At 41.2% G+C, this 14,502-nt stretch overlaps 1 protein-coding gene across 1 annotated transcript; it reads right to left on the bottom strand.

Moving 5' to 3' along the window:
- Positions 1–6,355: 6,355 nt before the first annotated feature.
- On the bottom strand, positions 6,356–8,394 carry MELLADRAFT_94293 (uncharacterized protein; the record flags this gene model as incomplete). The annotated part of the gene is made up of 8 exons (XM_007417181.1): positions 6,356–6,557; positions 6,622–6,760; positions 6,811–7,057; positions 7,115–7,261; positions 7,314–7,436; positions 7,512–7,675; positions 7,791–7,952; positions 8,061–8,394. 8 exons carry the CDS (start codon positions 8,392–8,394, stop codon positions 6,356–6,358), a joined length of 1,518 nt encoding a protein of 505 aa, XP_007417243.1.
- Positions 8,395–14,502: the final 6,108 nt, after the last annotated feature.

Raw genomic sequence — 14,502 nt, 5'->3', positions numbered from 1 at the left:
TTACTCTAGGACAAAACTGCGGTGGGGATATGGGTTGATCGGATTCTCCATCAAGAACAATCGGTGACTGAGGCTCGATTTCTTTTGGAGAACCCAATCCAGAAGATTCAACGACCTCTGGTATTGAATCACCTGGCGTGAGCTGAGATTCACGACCTTTGGTCACCACAACTTGATTGGTGAGATTAGGTACGATAAGTTCTTTGATGACATCTGGCGAAAAAGTTGGATGCAAAGCTGGAAAAATTTCTTCGCGGTAAAGAACATCACCAGTGATAAAGATCCGGCCGGTCTGCTTGTCCCAAAGACGGGCTGCTCGAGCACCATCCTCAAGACCAACAAAGATAAACCGCTTCCCAATTGGGGCAACTTTGGACTTGCGCTGTCGATCCACAGCAAAACATAGGCATCCAAAGGGTTTGAGTTGATCAACATCGAAAGGATGCACATGACCAGGTAGAAGAGACTCGAAAACTTCAATAGGTCAACGATTTTGAAGTGCTGCCGAAGGAGAGCAATTGATTTGTATGCAGCAGTATTTGACCAGTTCCCCCCAAAGCGATAAAGGAAGGCCACTCTCGAGTAGCTGAGCTCGAGTCTTTCCCATAAGGGTGCGAAAGTAACGCTCCGAGACTGAATTTGCCATAGGCCGATGAGCAGGACCTTTTTCTTCTTCAATGCCTTCATCTTTGAGAAAAGAAATGAACTCATTCGAACTGTACTCTCCTCCTCTATCAGACTTGAGTTTAAGAATCTTTGCACCACACTTCTTTTCCATCAGATTTTTGTATTGTTTGAAAGCAGAAAAGGTTTGGTCTTTAGATTTCAAAAGGTAGACAGTAGTATAACGGGAGTGATCATCAATGAAACTGAGAACATATTTGAAACCAGATTTTGATGAAGGATTGATAGGACCCAAAAGATCACTATGTACAAGATTGAGTAGTTTTGGCGACCGATGAAATGAAGATGTAGCAGGAGATTGAGTGAGTTTTCCCATGGAACAAGCATCACAAGGAACAAAGCTGGTCTTAGAGATAGGAAGAAGTTTATAACGACAAAGAAAATGAATAACACCATCTGGATGTAGGTGACCCAATTGTCTATGCCAACTCATCGCAAGTTTCTCCGGATCAGTGTATGAGAAAAGAGCTGAGTGGATATCGTTGGGTAGTATAGGTGTCCATAAACGATTTGTCGTAGAGCTGCGCTGCATCCGGAGAACGTCGTTACCGTTCGAATCTGTGATCGTTCCGACAGATTTGTTGAACGTAGCACGATATCCGTCATCACAAAGAGATCCAATTGATATGAGATTTCCATTCAATTTCGGCGAGTACAGAACATCTCGAAGGATAAGGGAACCATATCTTACATTCCCCTTGCTTTGTGCCCAGATGACTCCGTCCTTCGATGCGACACTTATCCTGACAGGACGACAGGTACGCAAATCAGATATTAGAGATAGGTCTGAAAACATATGGCTAGTTGCGCCAGTGTCACAGATAACGGGCGTACTGAAGGAAGTCGAAGCAGCAAACGCAGAGTCCCAGTATGAAGTGTCTTCGTCTGGTTCTTTGAGAGGTTGAGAGGTTTGAGCAACGTTGGATGAATTACCTGATTGAGATGCGGTAGCAGCCATCTTCTTTTCGTGCTCCAGAAAAGCTCGGAACTTGCGAGTCCTACAGTTTTAGTCGGTATGACCCGCATGACCCAGAGAACAGCGAAGACCATTTGATGATTGATTTGGTGGTTCCTTCTTTCTGTACAATTTCGATCTTGAGTCATTGTTACGTCGAGCTGCCAAAGCAGTGTCGGACTTGTTGGCTGACACACTTCTGGTCGCTTTGATTTTGAGTAATGAAAAGAGCCTCGCTAAGGTTAACTCTTTAAAGTTCGAGAGAAGACTTTGAACAAGAGGGGTAAATTCAGACGGAAGAGATTTGATGAGGATTATAGTGATAAAAGGTTCAGAAATTTTGAAATCAGGGATGGAGGCTAAATTACTGAGTAAATCATTATAAATCTTTCTAAATTTTGTAACATGTTCATTAAGATCTTCATCAGAATGCATACAAAGAGCCATTAGGTCAGAGAATAGATGAGCAGTAGACAGTCCCCCGGCGTCGTCGTGGTACTCGCAGAGTTTGTCAAAGGCATCCTTGGGATTAGTACAGGTGCGAATGACTTGGAAGTTCTCACTGTCGATCGTTGCATGGATAGCCGCCAACGCTCTAGCTGAATTGGTCTCATGATCCTCGAGTTCGGTCTCGTCAGTTGGTACAGGTATGGTCTTGAGAATGTACTTGGAAAGGCGCTGTCCACTCAATAAAGTGGTGAGTTTGAGCTTCCAGTCATTGAAAGTACCGGTGGACAGTTTCACAACTGATGAGTAAGAAGATGTGGAGAACTCTTTTAGATCGGACGTCATTGTTGTATATGTTTTGGTGGGGAAGGGAATGGTATTTTTGAAATTAGGAGGTAATGATTTCGAAGATTTAGATTCTGGTTTGACGTTTGTGGCGTCTGATGGATTCATTCAGTCTGAGCTTATACAGAGTAGGACATCAAGATCGAGGAGATACTAGATTAGATAATTCTTGGGTTTGAAAAGATTGTGATGGATCGATAGGCTGCCGCAGACGTATTACGCTGGGCTCATAACCTATTACAATCTTCGTGATAACCTGTCAGAGCAGGGATCAATATGATTCAAACTTTAAGTAATGAATCTAATCAGAATCCCATGACCACGAGTTACTCACCTGTCAGAGCAGGGATCAATATGATTCAAACTTTAAGTAATGAATCTAATCAGAATCCCACGACCACGAGTTACTCACCTTCATTCAAGATTGTATAGGAAAGTCTTGGATCAGATTTAATTTCCATCACAATCAAACAAATAGAATATGAAACAAGATAGAAAACTAAACATACCTGTCAGAGCAGGGATCAATATGATTCAAACTTTAAGTAATGAATCTAATCAGAATCCCACGACCACGAGTTACTCACCTTCATTCAAGATTGTATAGGAAAGTCTTGGATGAAGAGAGAAGAGCTCGTGGCGCTCTGTCAGTACTGTTTATAAATGAAACAACTAGCGGTACATAGGTTTCGATTAGGTTTAACAACGTGTCATGTAAATCAGAGATACGTATGTAAATTGAAATAAGAGAAGGAAATCTATGGTGTGAAACGCATGATGTGCAAAGTTGTGAAACAAATGTAAAAGTCATGTGAAAGGTAAAACACCATACTTGTAACACTCCGATGGCTAGGTCTTTGGCTTGATCCAAAATTAACATACAACCCACACATCCACAAACTTCACCAACGAGGGAAAGCTACCCTAGCTCAGATTAGCCGCATCAGCAGATGCTACCATGGAATGAGTCCAAAAGAAACAAAAACACTCATAACAGCCGTGTTAAAACCGAGAATCTTATTTGGAAGCATCGTTTGGTTTAACACACGAACAGAAAGTAAAGTAACAAAAATTTTCCATCTTATACAAAACGCAGCTAACCGACTGGCACTAGGGGCCTTCAAAAGCTCACCTACGGAACAAATGAACCATGACGCTGACATGATTTCTTTCAAAGATCTAGCGATTCGATACAACCACAACTTTGTTTACAAAAGACTAACGGCCCCCAACTATCATCCAACACAAAAGATATTAATGGAGGAACCGGCACACATACCTCTTAGACATCAGAGCCCAATTCATAGAGTACTAAGAAAAACTGACATGATTCTACCTTTTGAAACAAACCTAGAAACAATACATCCTTACTCGGACCCGCCGTGGATGGAACCGAGATGGACAATAGAAAACACTGGAGAAAAAAGAGACACAGTTAAAGACAGGATACCAATCCAAGTAGAGGAAGAAAAAAATCGCAAAGCCTGTATAATGTTTACTGACGGATTGTTTATACCCAATGTAGGAGGAGGAGCAGCGGTAGCAGCAAGGGAATTAACGGCAGCACACGCATATGGACCGGTGGAGGGAATCTCTAACTATGAAATGGAATCCATGGCAATTATGATTGCTCTAATCCAATTTAAACAATTGACTGACAAATACCCTGACAGATATGACTCACTGGCAATCTTTAGTGATAGTCAAGCAGCATTGGAACTGTTTGCAAACCCGATACGCCCTAGGACACTGCAGTACCTTGCCCGATTCCTACGAAAATCACACCAAATAATCCCGAGGAACTTTAACATCTCATTATACTGAACGCCGGGCCACAAAGGGATTGAATTGAATGAAACAGCCGACAAAGCAGCAAAGGAGATTGCAGAAAATAGATCACAAGTGATGATGTTACCAATTAGTCTGGGTGGGCTGTTGCATCACACACGAAAGACTTTGACAAAAAGGGGAGCTGTCTCAAAATCACCTTTCAAAACACAAAGTCGATGGATTGCTGATGCACTTAACAATTTAGAAAAAGGGCAGGCAGCTGCGATTTTTCAACTTAGATGCGGACACAGCCCTCTCAGACAATTCCTCCATAGGATAGGAGTAGAAGATACGAACAAATGTGAAAATTGCTCAGCAATAGAAACACCAACTCATTTCCTGATATATTGTAGGAGATACAATAAACAACGACAAGAATTCAGAAAACAAGTGAAAAAAGAAAAAATAAAAGTCAATATAAACTCTGCATCAAAACTGTTGGACACACCAAAGGTGTTCCCTTACACTACACAAAATGTCATCTTTACTGGGCGGTAAAGAAAACTACTGACATAGAAAAGTCCTGAGGCAACAGGAAGAGAGCTAAAAATCTGAAAAAATATGCACCTTGTTCCTAGATGGTGGGGCGTCATGACGAGTATTTTTTTGTATTTTACACGCAGATATTGGTTCATGTACTAACAATAAAGGCTGAGAATCATCAAAAACCCACCTGTAACAATACCTGAAATTTGGCCCTTGACTTTGAAGACAGGATTTTGGAATCTTCAAACATCAATAACTTTTGCATTTCTGAATCAAATCACTCGATTTGAAGTGCATTAAAAAGGTGAGCCTTTCCTCTACATTTTTCATTGAGACATCACATCTGTAGCTGGTCTAAAAAGAATCCTACAGAGCTATTCATGCAGAACTGTTTGAACATATGTAGAGTGTTTAAATGACTAGATAGCACCTTACTAACATTATGAAGTGTGAAGGAGAATAGTTCAGCTTTTGAATGAACCAAAAATCAAGATATTTGGAGCAGAATTGCAAAAGTTATTGAAGTTTTTAGACCACAAAATATTGTCTTCATACTCATGACCCAAATTTCAGGTATTGTTACATGTGAGTTTTTGATGATTTTCAGCGTTTATTGTTAGTACATAAACCAATATCTGCGTGTAAAATACAAAAAAATACTCATTATGACACCCCAACATCTAGGAACAAGGTGCATATTTGTTCAGAATTTTAGCTCGCTTCCTGTTGCCTCAGGACTTTTCTACGTCAGTAGTTTTCTTTACCGCCCGGTAAAGATTACATTTGGTGTAGTGTTACCTTGCACAATTTATTCAGGCAACTGGGCGATTTACACATTTGAAAGCGTACTTAGAAAACTAGACTCGAAATTGTTACAAACTTATGCCATATATACTTTTTATTATGATTCCTTTCCTTTTTCCTACTTTTTCTTTTCAAATTTGTGTGAATAACTTTGGGCGCGCATTTTTTCCACCTTGATTTTCTTACAAAGGCTTGGTAGTCCGTTATGTAAGGAGCGACAGATCAGAAGTTGTACACCACGAACCCTCCAAAACGGTTATTAAACCGGTGTTTGGCCCCGGTTGTATCACGGTTTTCTTTTGCAGAGAGGTCACGTTGGCACAACGCGCTTAGACCGCGCGCTTTAAATCGGTTACCTGTCCCCCCGCGTTCCCCCTGAGTTTCTGCCCACCGCCTTTTCCAAAAATGGTTTGCCAACCATTTTTTAGCTAACGTGAAAACTCAGCCACTATCCAAATCGGTTAGGAAGCCATGGGGTTTTGCAACCATTGGTTGCAAATCGGTTTACTTTCATGCCTAATTTTGGAACCATTCACGCTTTCGGTTTGATATACGTTGCTTGCTCAATTTAATTTAAATATTGTAACTATTAATTGCTAATGGTAATGACAGATGGGAAAAGTAAATGAACATATGAACAAAATAAATGTAAGGAAAGTGAATGGACATATACACTAAAGAAAAGTAATGAAACGGTAATGACAGATAAGCAAAGTAATGAACATATACACAAGAATAAAATGAGCATATTAGATACACGGAAAGCAGGGTACAAGCTTTCATCATCATGATTCAGTTACAAACTCATTCGGCCTCGTCTGTAACTATGGCATGGGCCTCCTCATCAGGTTGAACCGTTGCTCCAAATGTCTGGTTCAATTTGTTCATTGTGTGGTTAATTTGCGCTTCAGTAGGCAAAGAGAAGTCGGTGGTCTCCTTCATTTTGTCAAACGTCTTCGTGCCATCAATGCGTTCAAGGTCTGATTGCAATATTAATATAAAGAACCTACGAGATAATGGTAAATTAGTGCCAGTAGGAGAAAATGTACTGCTTTTTGAAAATGACATACACATAACGGTAACGTGTGCTCTGTGTACGCAAATGAGCCAGTTGACGGTCCACTACATTCCAAAAAGAGCGACCTCCATAGTCTGCAAAATTCATTCCCCAGTGGATAGCTTGCATTCTCTGGCGCGCGGAAAGGAAGTCTTATTCAACTAATGTTGTGAGTAACTGTTGACTGCCTATTAACACTCACCAGCCATGCGTAACGTGAGGTTCGCAATTGATCTACCTCCTGCAGGATCTCTTCGCGCACTCGAACCCGTCCGCCAATCATTCCGCATTCTTTCTGATAAAGCTACGTAATACATAGATGTTATTCTAACTCTACATCGGACAAATGTTTGTCCTCGTCTCACCTTCACAATAACAGTGTCAAGCACCGGTACATTTGCATGTCCTCCAGAATTGACTCGGTTGGGAAGGTTGATGTGGGTAAGAAGCTGGTTTATGTCTATGATTTAGCAATAGTACCAGCAGATAAAAGAAGAAATACATACCACATCATCAAAACTTTTGCGAACCTCCTTTAGGACATTGTTGAGGGTTGTTTCCAAAGCTCGAGTATGACGGGGATCAGGGTTCGATCCATATCCCGGTGGAAGCACTCTGTTCTTCCACTCGCTAGGATTGGATAACAGGGCACTCTGTACGTATGCGTCAGCGGTTGTTTCACTTTATCAGCACCGTGTGACTTACCATAACTCTTGAATATAAACCTAGAGGTAATTGATCAGTGCCTCCCAAAGGATCAACACGCGCAGTATAAGCTTGAACTCCGCCACCTAAGATTGATTGTGTTGCCAATAATCGCATACATTGCTATGAGATATGATACTGATGAGATATATATTCATCCAACGTGTTTGTGATTACACAAATTAGCAATTCACTTACCTTCAGTTCCGCACTATCTGCTTTCCAAGTGACAACATCTGGGGTAGTCGAAACACCTCGAGTATGTGGGTTGGTACGTATTGCACCAAGGATCTCATCGCGGATACTCGAGACGTCTTGAAGGGTTGCTAATACAGCTACCATACAGGCGATAAATTGGTCGTCTTGTGTTTCAAACTACAAGTGAACAAACAGAATGTGGTGGTTAATTATATGTGGTTGATTACATTGGTGAGTTAAATTTTCCTACGCTACCCATGAAACGTCCAAGCGACATACTCTGCTCGTCAAGGTGTGCCCGCCCCGCAATCTGATTGAAGATTTGCAATCTTCTACCGGACAAGTGAGTCGTATTGTCATTCGATGAGCTGCTTGAGTTGTTTGAGCTGTCAATATGTACACTGGCTTGTGGGGATACCAGGTTGTCTTCTAACTCGGCCTCTGTGAAATGCAAAAAGTACCATAACAGATAACATGAGGCAAATGATGATACATGTACTCAGCATAATATCGATTAGTGATTATAAGCAACTCAATACAAGAACTTACGTTCTTCAAGCGCAATCTGGATTTGCCTGTTGAGATCAATGTTGTTACTACTTTCGAAGTTGTATTCATTGAGATCGTCAGGTCCGGTTTCGGAAATGGAAGTGTCGCCAATAGAGCTATCGGCAATGTCTTCTACTTCAGGAACGGTGGCTCTTCTGGAACGATTTAGCATCATTTGGATGCGACTTCCTGAAACTTGGTGTGGCAAAGGTGGTGTCGTGGAATTTGGATGTACCGCCCGAGGATTGTTACGAGCGCGCGAATCACCATAAGGTGATTTGGCAGTTTCAGCCATAGTTCGAGTGGATGTTTTGGAGTTGTGCATTTTAGCCATTGATAAGAAAGGTATATGATTGATGGTATGGAGATTTGAAGAAGTTTAATGATGAAGTTGAAATGACGAGGATATTTAGAATTCAAAGATATTGACAATTCGAAGTGATTTGGGCCGGATGGTGAATGGGATGGATCCCACATTAAATATCAAATTGATCCGCGGTCGGATCCACAACCTCTAAAATTGCCAACGTTTGGAATTCGAAACCTTTGCTTAACCTGATTTTTCTTTTTGATCAAAGTCTGATGTGGTGTTGTGTTCTTAATGGTTTGACGTCACTTCAGCAAGATTATCATGCTGATCTCTCTCTTTTGTCGGTGTGAGTGGTCGAACACCAACGAAATAGTCTGAGATCCAAGGATTTTAGAGGAAAGCGTGCGTTCAGGACTGCGCGAACTCTGATGTGGTGTTGTGTTCTTAATGGTTTGACGTCACTTCATCAAGATTATCATGCTGATCTCCCTCTTTTGTTGGTGTGAGTGGTCAAACACCAACAAAATAGTCTGAGACCCAAGGATTTTAGAGGAATATGATTCAATTAACAATAATCAGATGTGAGAGGTTGAACATGAGTAAAAATAATTAACAATATTGAATATATAGTAAAAAATTCCGAGAAATGAGTTAAACAATATACCAATTTTGAAAATATAGTAAAAAAAACGAAAATTGTGAACTATCTATTTCATTGATATGAGAGGTTGAAAAAGTAATTAACAAAATTGATTATATAGTTAAAAAAATCGAAAAATGAGTTAATGAATATAACATTATTGAATATAATCATACAACAATAATACAAACACAATATCAACAGAATGATTCATCAAATGTAATTACCAAGTGGAAGGGCCTGCTAAGTGGATTTCCACATGTTCACCTTCTGTTCCGGCCTCGGTCGGAGTGGGGCTACAATTTGTGGCCTTCCTTTTCTTACCCACATGGCCGGATTGACTAGCCGCGAATTTGTCCTTCTCTTTTTGACGTTTTTTCTCTTTCATTTCGTCTTTCTTGCTTAAGTCTTTTTGCCAAATATCGAGGCCAGTTTTTACTGCTAAAGTACATTGTTGCGGACTTACTTCGTTGAATGGTATGTTTGCCCAGCTGCGATGAAGATCAGAAGAGTAGAATGCGCATGAATTGATAATGAAGTCTTTAGTTGGTTCATGAACAACTGTGTATTCCATTGATTTTGATACACGCCTTTCTGTCATGATCGGGCGGACCTTCTGCACTTGGCACTTGCTGTGGTTACAGTCGTGTTGAACATTAAGAATACCAGCGATATTCTTCAGGTTATTACAAATATGATTAATCAAAAACAATTGATCAAGCTGTTAAAGGATGCGACTTACAGAAGGATTAATCCATACTTTTGAACTTGTCTCCTTGATCTCACGCATTCCATAGAAATTATTCACAGGACCTAATCGGCAAACGTGCGCCTCAAGCTTGATTTGTTGTAAGGAACACCCCCCCACACCCCAAACATTAACGACACGCACAATAATTTTACCAGTGCTAGTGTTTATATTGTTGACAGACATAAAAACATCCGAAGTGATTTTTTGCTTGTTTTGAAAGGTAAGTGAATCGAGCACATGCCACTCTTTCGATGTGAAAGCGTCACGAATGTCATCGGGGATCATATCACTCGTGTTCACCAGTTGAGGATTCTTCCTTCCTTGAAACAAACGTAATCGGTCAGTGTCCAAACAAAGTATAAGACATCAATTAATATTATTGATAATAAAGACGTACTACCGATGCCGATGGAATTCTCCTTATTCCATGCAGAATTGAATCCTAAGGCCTTTTGAAACAATAAATTATTCTGAAAAATCTGCTGCACCTTCAAACCCGCTTGTACATAGGTTTTAGATAGGTGATCATAAAGTTTAGATCCCGCGGATAAAGCCCTCATGAGCCGATAACTGTTCATAGAATTGGCGATATCTGAACCGGGACTCAGATGATTAGAGTGTAAAGAATATTCTCGAGTATTACCATTATAACTCTCAAAATTTTTGGTAGCAAAAAGACATGGAGGCCCAAATCTTTCGATAGATTCACATAAATGTATTATCATATGGAACTTAGGCTTGTTGCACCACTGAGCCGTGAGTTGTACTATTGACTTCAAGAATATTCTAACAAGGGTCTCCAGCTCCTTTCGATAGGTCTTAATGTCGGAAATTTCAGTTTGAAATATGTAGGGAGCGAGGTGGGATAGGGCAGTCCAGGTCTTGCGTTCTTCGTTTGTCATCGCACTGTGGAAAAAAACAAAAGGGGCCGCTTGAAGAACAACTCGAAATTCCTTTCCGTTCAAACTGAGGAAATGTTGTATCATTGCTTTAGGCTGAATGGCTGGAATGTTCAAACCTGAAGCGTTGAAAGACCTCCAACGACCCCAGATGTTGTTTTTGTCTTTTGCGGAACATGAGCTCATGTGGTGCCGCAATAAGTACTTGGTTACACCTAATAAGATGACATGTAATACCTCAACTGGGGTATCGCGATGGCCATTGAAACCTTTCAGAACACAATGTCAATAGAATCAACCAATTATAAAACTTTAAAACAATAATATCACCTTTTAAGCGTAGGAACGGGTTGAACAGACGCTCCCCAAAAATTTCGTCAAGCTCTTGGCAAAATGCAGCTGTCTGGGCGTTTGTTACTGAAGAATCCCTTTGGAGATCTTGCACCATTTTAACAAAAACCAGGTTAAGTGCATCCTTCACGCCGAGTTCAGTCGACTTTGTATCGAATTGGCCAATGGTTCCTGGGCGTTGAGATAATTCCCAAAGGGCCTTAGTACTGTTGATAGTTTCCGACCACTGGCGCGTTCGTAGTCTTGCCTACAAGATCAAAAAGACAAGGTCAGAGATAGATACTGGCGAGCTGTTCAAATTAATATTTGTGAAGTGACTCTTGCCTGCCTAGTTCGTCAACCCCAATGAAATTGCATATGTACCTTGAGGACCGTTTGTCCATCAGAGACTTCGCTTTCAGGTGACATACTCGACAAGGTGAGAGAGAGGTAGTTGGGTTCATCGTATTGGTCACCTCGGCATGCATGGGTGAGTCACCTAGATGACATAGCACAGATGTCATCACGAGTACTTCCGCCTGAGCCTTGTGATCGTAGGCTACAAAGCCGTTGGTAATGAGGTTGCTGGTTTGTAACAACATATAGATGTTCAATTTAAGTGGTGTGAACTTATAAACTTTGGCCAACTCACTTCAATTCGTCTACCACTGGATCTGCCAACTCCAACGCTCCAGCCGTGTTTGAGGTTGTCACAAAGTGGCAATTGTATTCCTGATTGGAAACTTTCGGAGGCAGTCCAGCCAACGTGAAGTAAAAAGCTATATGCTTATTCCAGCGCTTTGATTTGTTGCCTGACAGATCGTCACAGTACAAAACCAAGGGTACATGCCTTATAATTCGACCATTCGCTTTTTCTCGCCACAAATTAGTTGTTGGTACCTCAGTGCAAGTGCCTCCGTCTTTTCCTGAAACGACCAACACAAAAACAGTTAGCGATATCAACGTTGTCAAAATGTCAAGGTATATATATACATAAAACCAAACTAACTGTACATAACGCCACTACATAACTCTTTCATGAGGCGGCCGTCACGCATAACAATTTCGTCAAATACTTTAGAGAAAGATTTAACGTTGATTGTGGTAAACAACTCAGAGTTGAAATCTGAAACATGTTGGAATTCCAATTGGATATGAGGGTTTTCCCATTTCAGATGTGCAAATACACATTTTGCAAAGACATCTTCTCCAGATTTATACATGTAGAAAGGAATTACGATTCTTTGTGTATCTAATTGAGCTGGTTCGTGAAGATAGAAATGAGTGTTTGCGTGCTCAACCATTTGCACCCTGACATCGGCGTCAAGACCCTCTCGCCACTTCTGAGATTGGGCCAGGCAGAACACTTTGGCGTCGTCTTTGGGTAAAGAGGGCATAAACTCCAGAAACTCTGATACATAAGGATTTGCGAGTTCCTGTGCCAAGATATGGTTAGATTATTGCGCGCGCTCTTAATGCAAATCATATACTTGCCTGTTTAATTATTTGTTTTATTTGCAAACCAAAGCATGGTTTATCTAACGGACTGAGCGTTTCTGACACATTGAATTGGAACCTGGTCTTGAGTCGTCGACGCACTTTCTGAACGGTCTTGTACGCGGGCAGCTTCACTCCAAGGAGTCCAAAGAATGACCGCATTCTTTCGTATTGTAAGAGGGACAAAATTGCCCTTGAGGAACCTAATACCATGAATCCAACCATTTGCTGCATTTATCACGGGGTCAGAATGTGTGATATGTGATGATAGTTTATCACACGAAACTTGCCTCAAGACATGTAAAAGGGTACCATGAATCATCTGGCTCATTGCTATCTTCGTGCTCGTCCTCAGGGCCGTCGCTTTCATCCTCGTCAACATCGGAGAGGGAATCGATGTCGATGTTGCCAATTGGATCGTCTTCACCACTATGAACGCTGACCTCTGGAGAATCAAAAAACATTGAATGGTTTCGTGTCCACAGTTCTACAAGCCTATCTCGAACAAAATTAGGTTGCGGATCTTCGATCTGGATGTCGATGTCATCAATTTCCGCAGGAACATGGCCATCAGGACTCGGCGGGTCTGAGTTTATATGAGATTGCTCATGGTTGATGAACGAATTAGACGTTTGGGTTGCCTGTTGCTTAACCACCCATGCCTTAACGTTCTTCACATGGGCAGGACCCGATTTATGCCTGCAAATATGGCTGCTCTGCATTGAGCGGCTACCTGGGCACGCAAGACATACAAACGTAACAGAATCTGTATCTCGACCTACTTTGACAATGCCTTTAATGAATCGCGTTCATTCAGTGATGAAGTGGACCAGTCAAATATGTATTAAGATGTGGAACTGAAGCCTCACATTTGTCTTCTTCATTATTGGACATTGACATTATTGAGACGTGCAAAATGTCAATGAAGCCTCGTCCTTTGATGAAGGGAAATTTGCAAAGATAGAGTCAAGGAAAATTGAGGCGAACAATAATATGCAAGGTAATAATCTATTGGGACCCATCGATCAAATAAAACATCCTTAAATTGGATAATGGTTACATGGACATTCGGACAATACAAACGAATTGTCGTCCGGAAAAACCGTATTAGCACGGCTTTTCCACTGCGGATTTAGCAACCACGCAATCTTGGTGGTTAGATAATGTGGTTATGCAACCTGCTATTGAAAAGCGGTTGGTCAACCTATTCTGTAGAGGTTAAATAACCGTATGTAGGGTTTCGTCTTGACCAGGTAAAAACCCCGCTATTTGCTTGGTGCCCCACAGATAATTAGTGGGGCTCTGCCCGTATCTATTTGAAACCCCCCCTCAACCAATTTTCAACAAAAGCGGGGTTCGTGGTGTATGTGCGATTCGTGATCAGTTGGCTTCGAGTTTTCAACGTTCTTCTGGTTGAAATTTGTTAAAATTGGATTCGAGACTTGGACGATCAAGCCAGATAAACAGAGGTAAAGGATTGTATTTCAAGTCAACCAGGTAAAGGAGATAGAATTCTCTGAATAGAGCAAAAGCACAGGAAGCTATAACATAGTATCAGGTGATTCCTTGTGGTAATTGATCAAGACAAAAGTTTTGCTTGAATGAGTTCGATGAACATTGGGTCTCCATTCCTCCGAATAATCACAGAACACGAGTCTCAGTTACGTCACACAGAGCTGTAAAAGAACATTTGATACGAACGTTTCCGCCCTGAATCGTGATGTGTATCGTAATGTAGCAACGCCAAACCCAGCTACTGTAGCTTGTTGTTTATTAGCGCTTTCCAAGCTACACAACCTGAAAGGCAGATTGTATTATGACAACAGGTTACAGCTACACTGCGCAGCAAGCGCCTGGCAGTGCAGTGCAGCAAAAAAAAACAAGGTACTCAATTGGCCTGTAGTTTCTCTTGAGACTCAAGGTAAGGCATCAACTGCAAGGATCCTCGAGAGAAAAGTTTGAGTCTTTGGATTTTGGTACAATCTTGGAAGATTTTGATGGATCTGGCTATGGGC

The sequence above is a fragment of the Melampsora larici-populina genome (assembly GCF_000204055.1).
Source record: "Melampsora larici-populina 98AG31 unplaced genomic scaffold MELLAscaffold_69, whole genome shotgun sequence".
Lineage (NCBI taxonomy): Eukaryota > Fungi > Basidiomycota > Pucciniomycetes > Pucciniales > Melampsoraceae > Melampsora > Melampsora laricis-populina.
The sequence above is the reverse complement of the archived record's forward strand: the minus strand, read 5'-3'. Positions and strand labels throughout refer to the sequence as shown.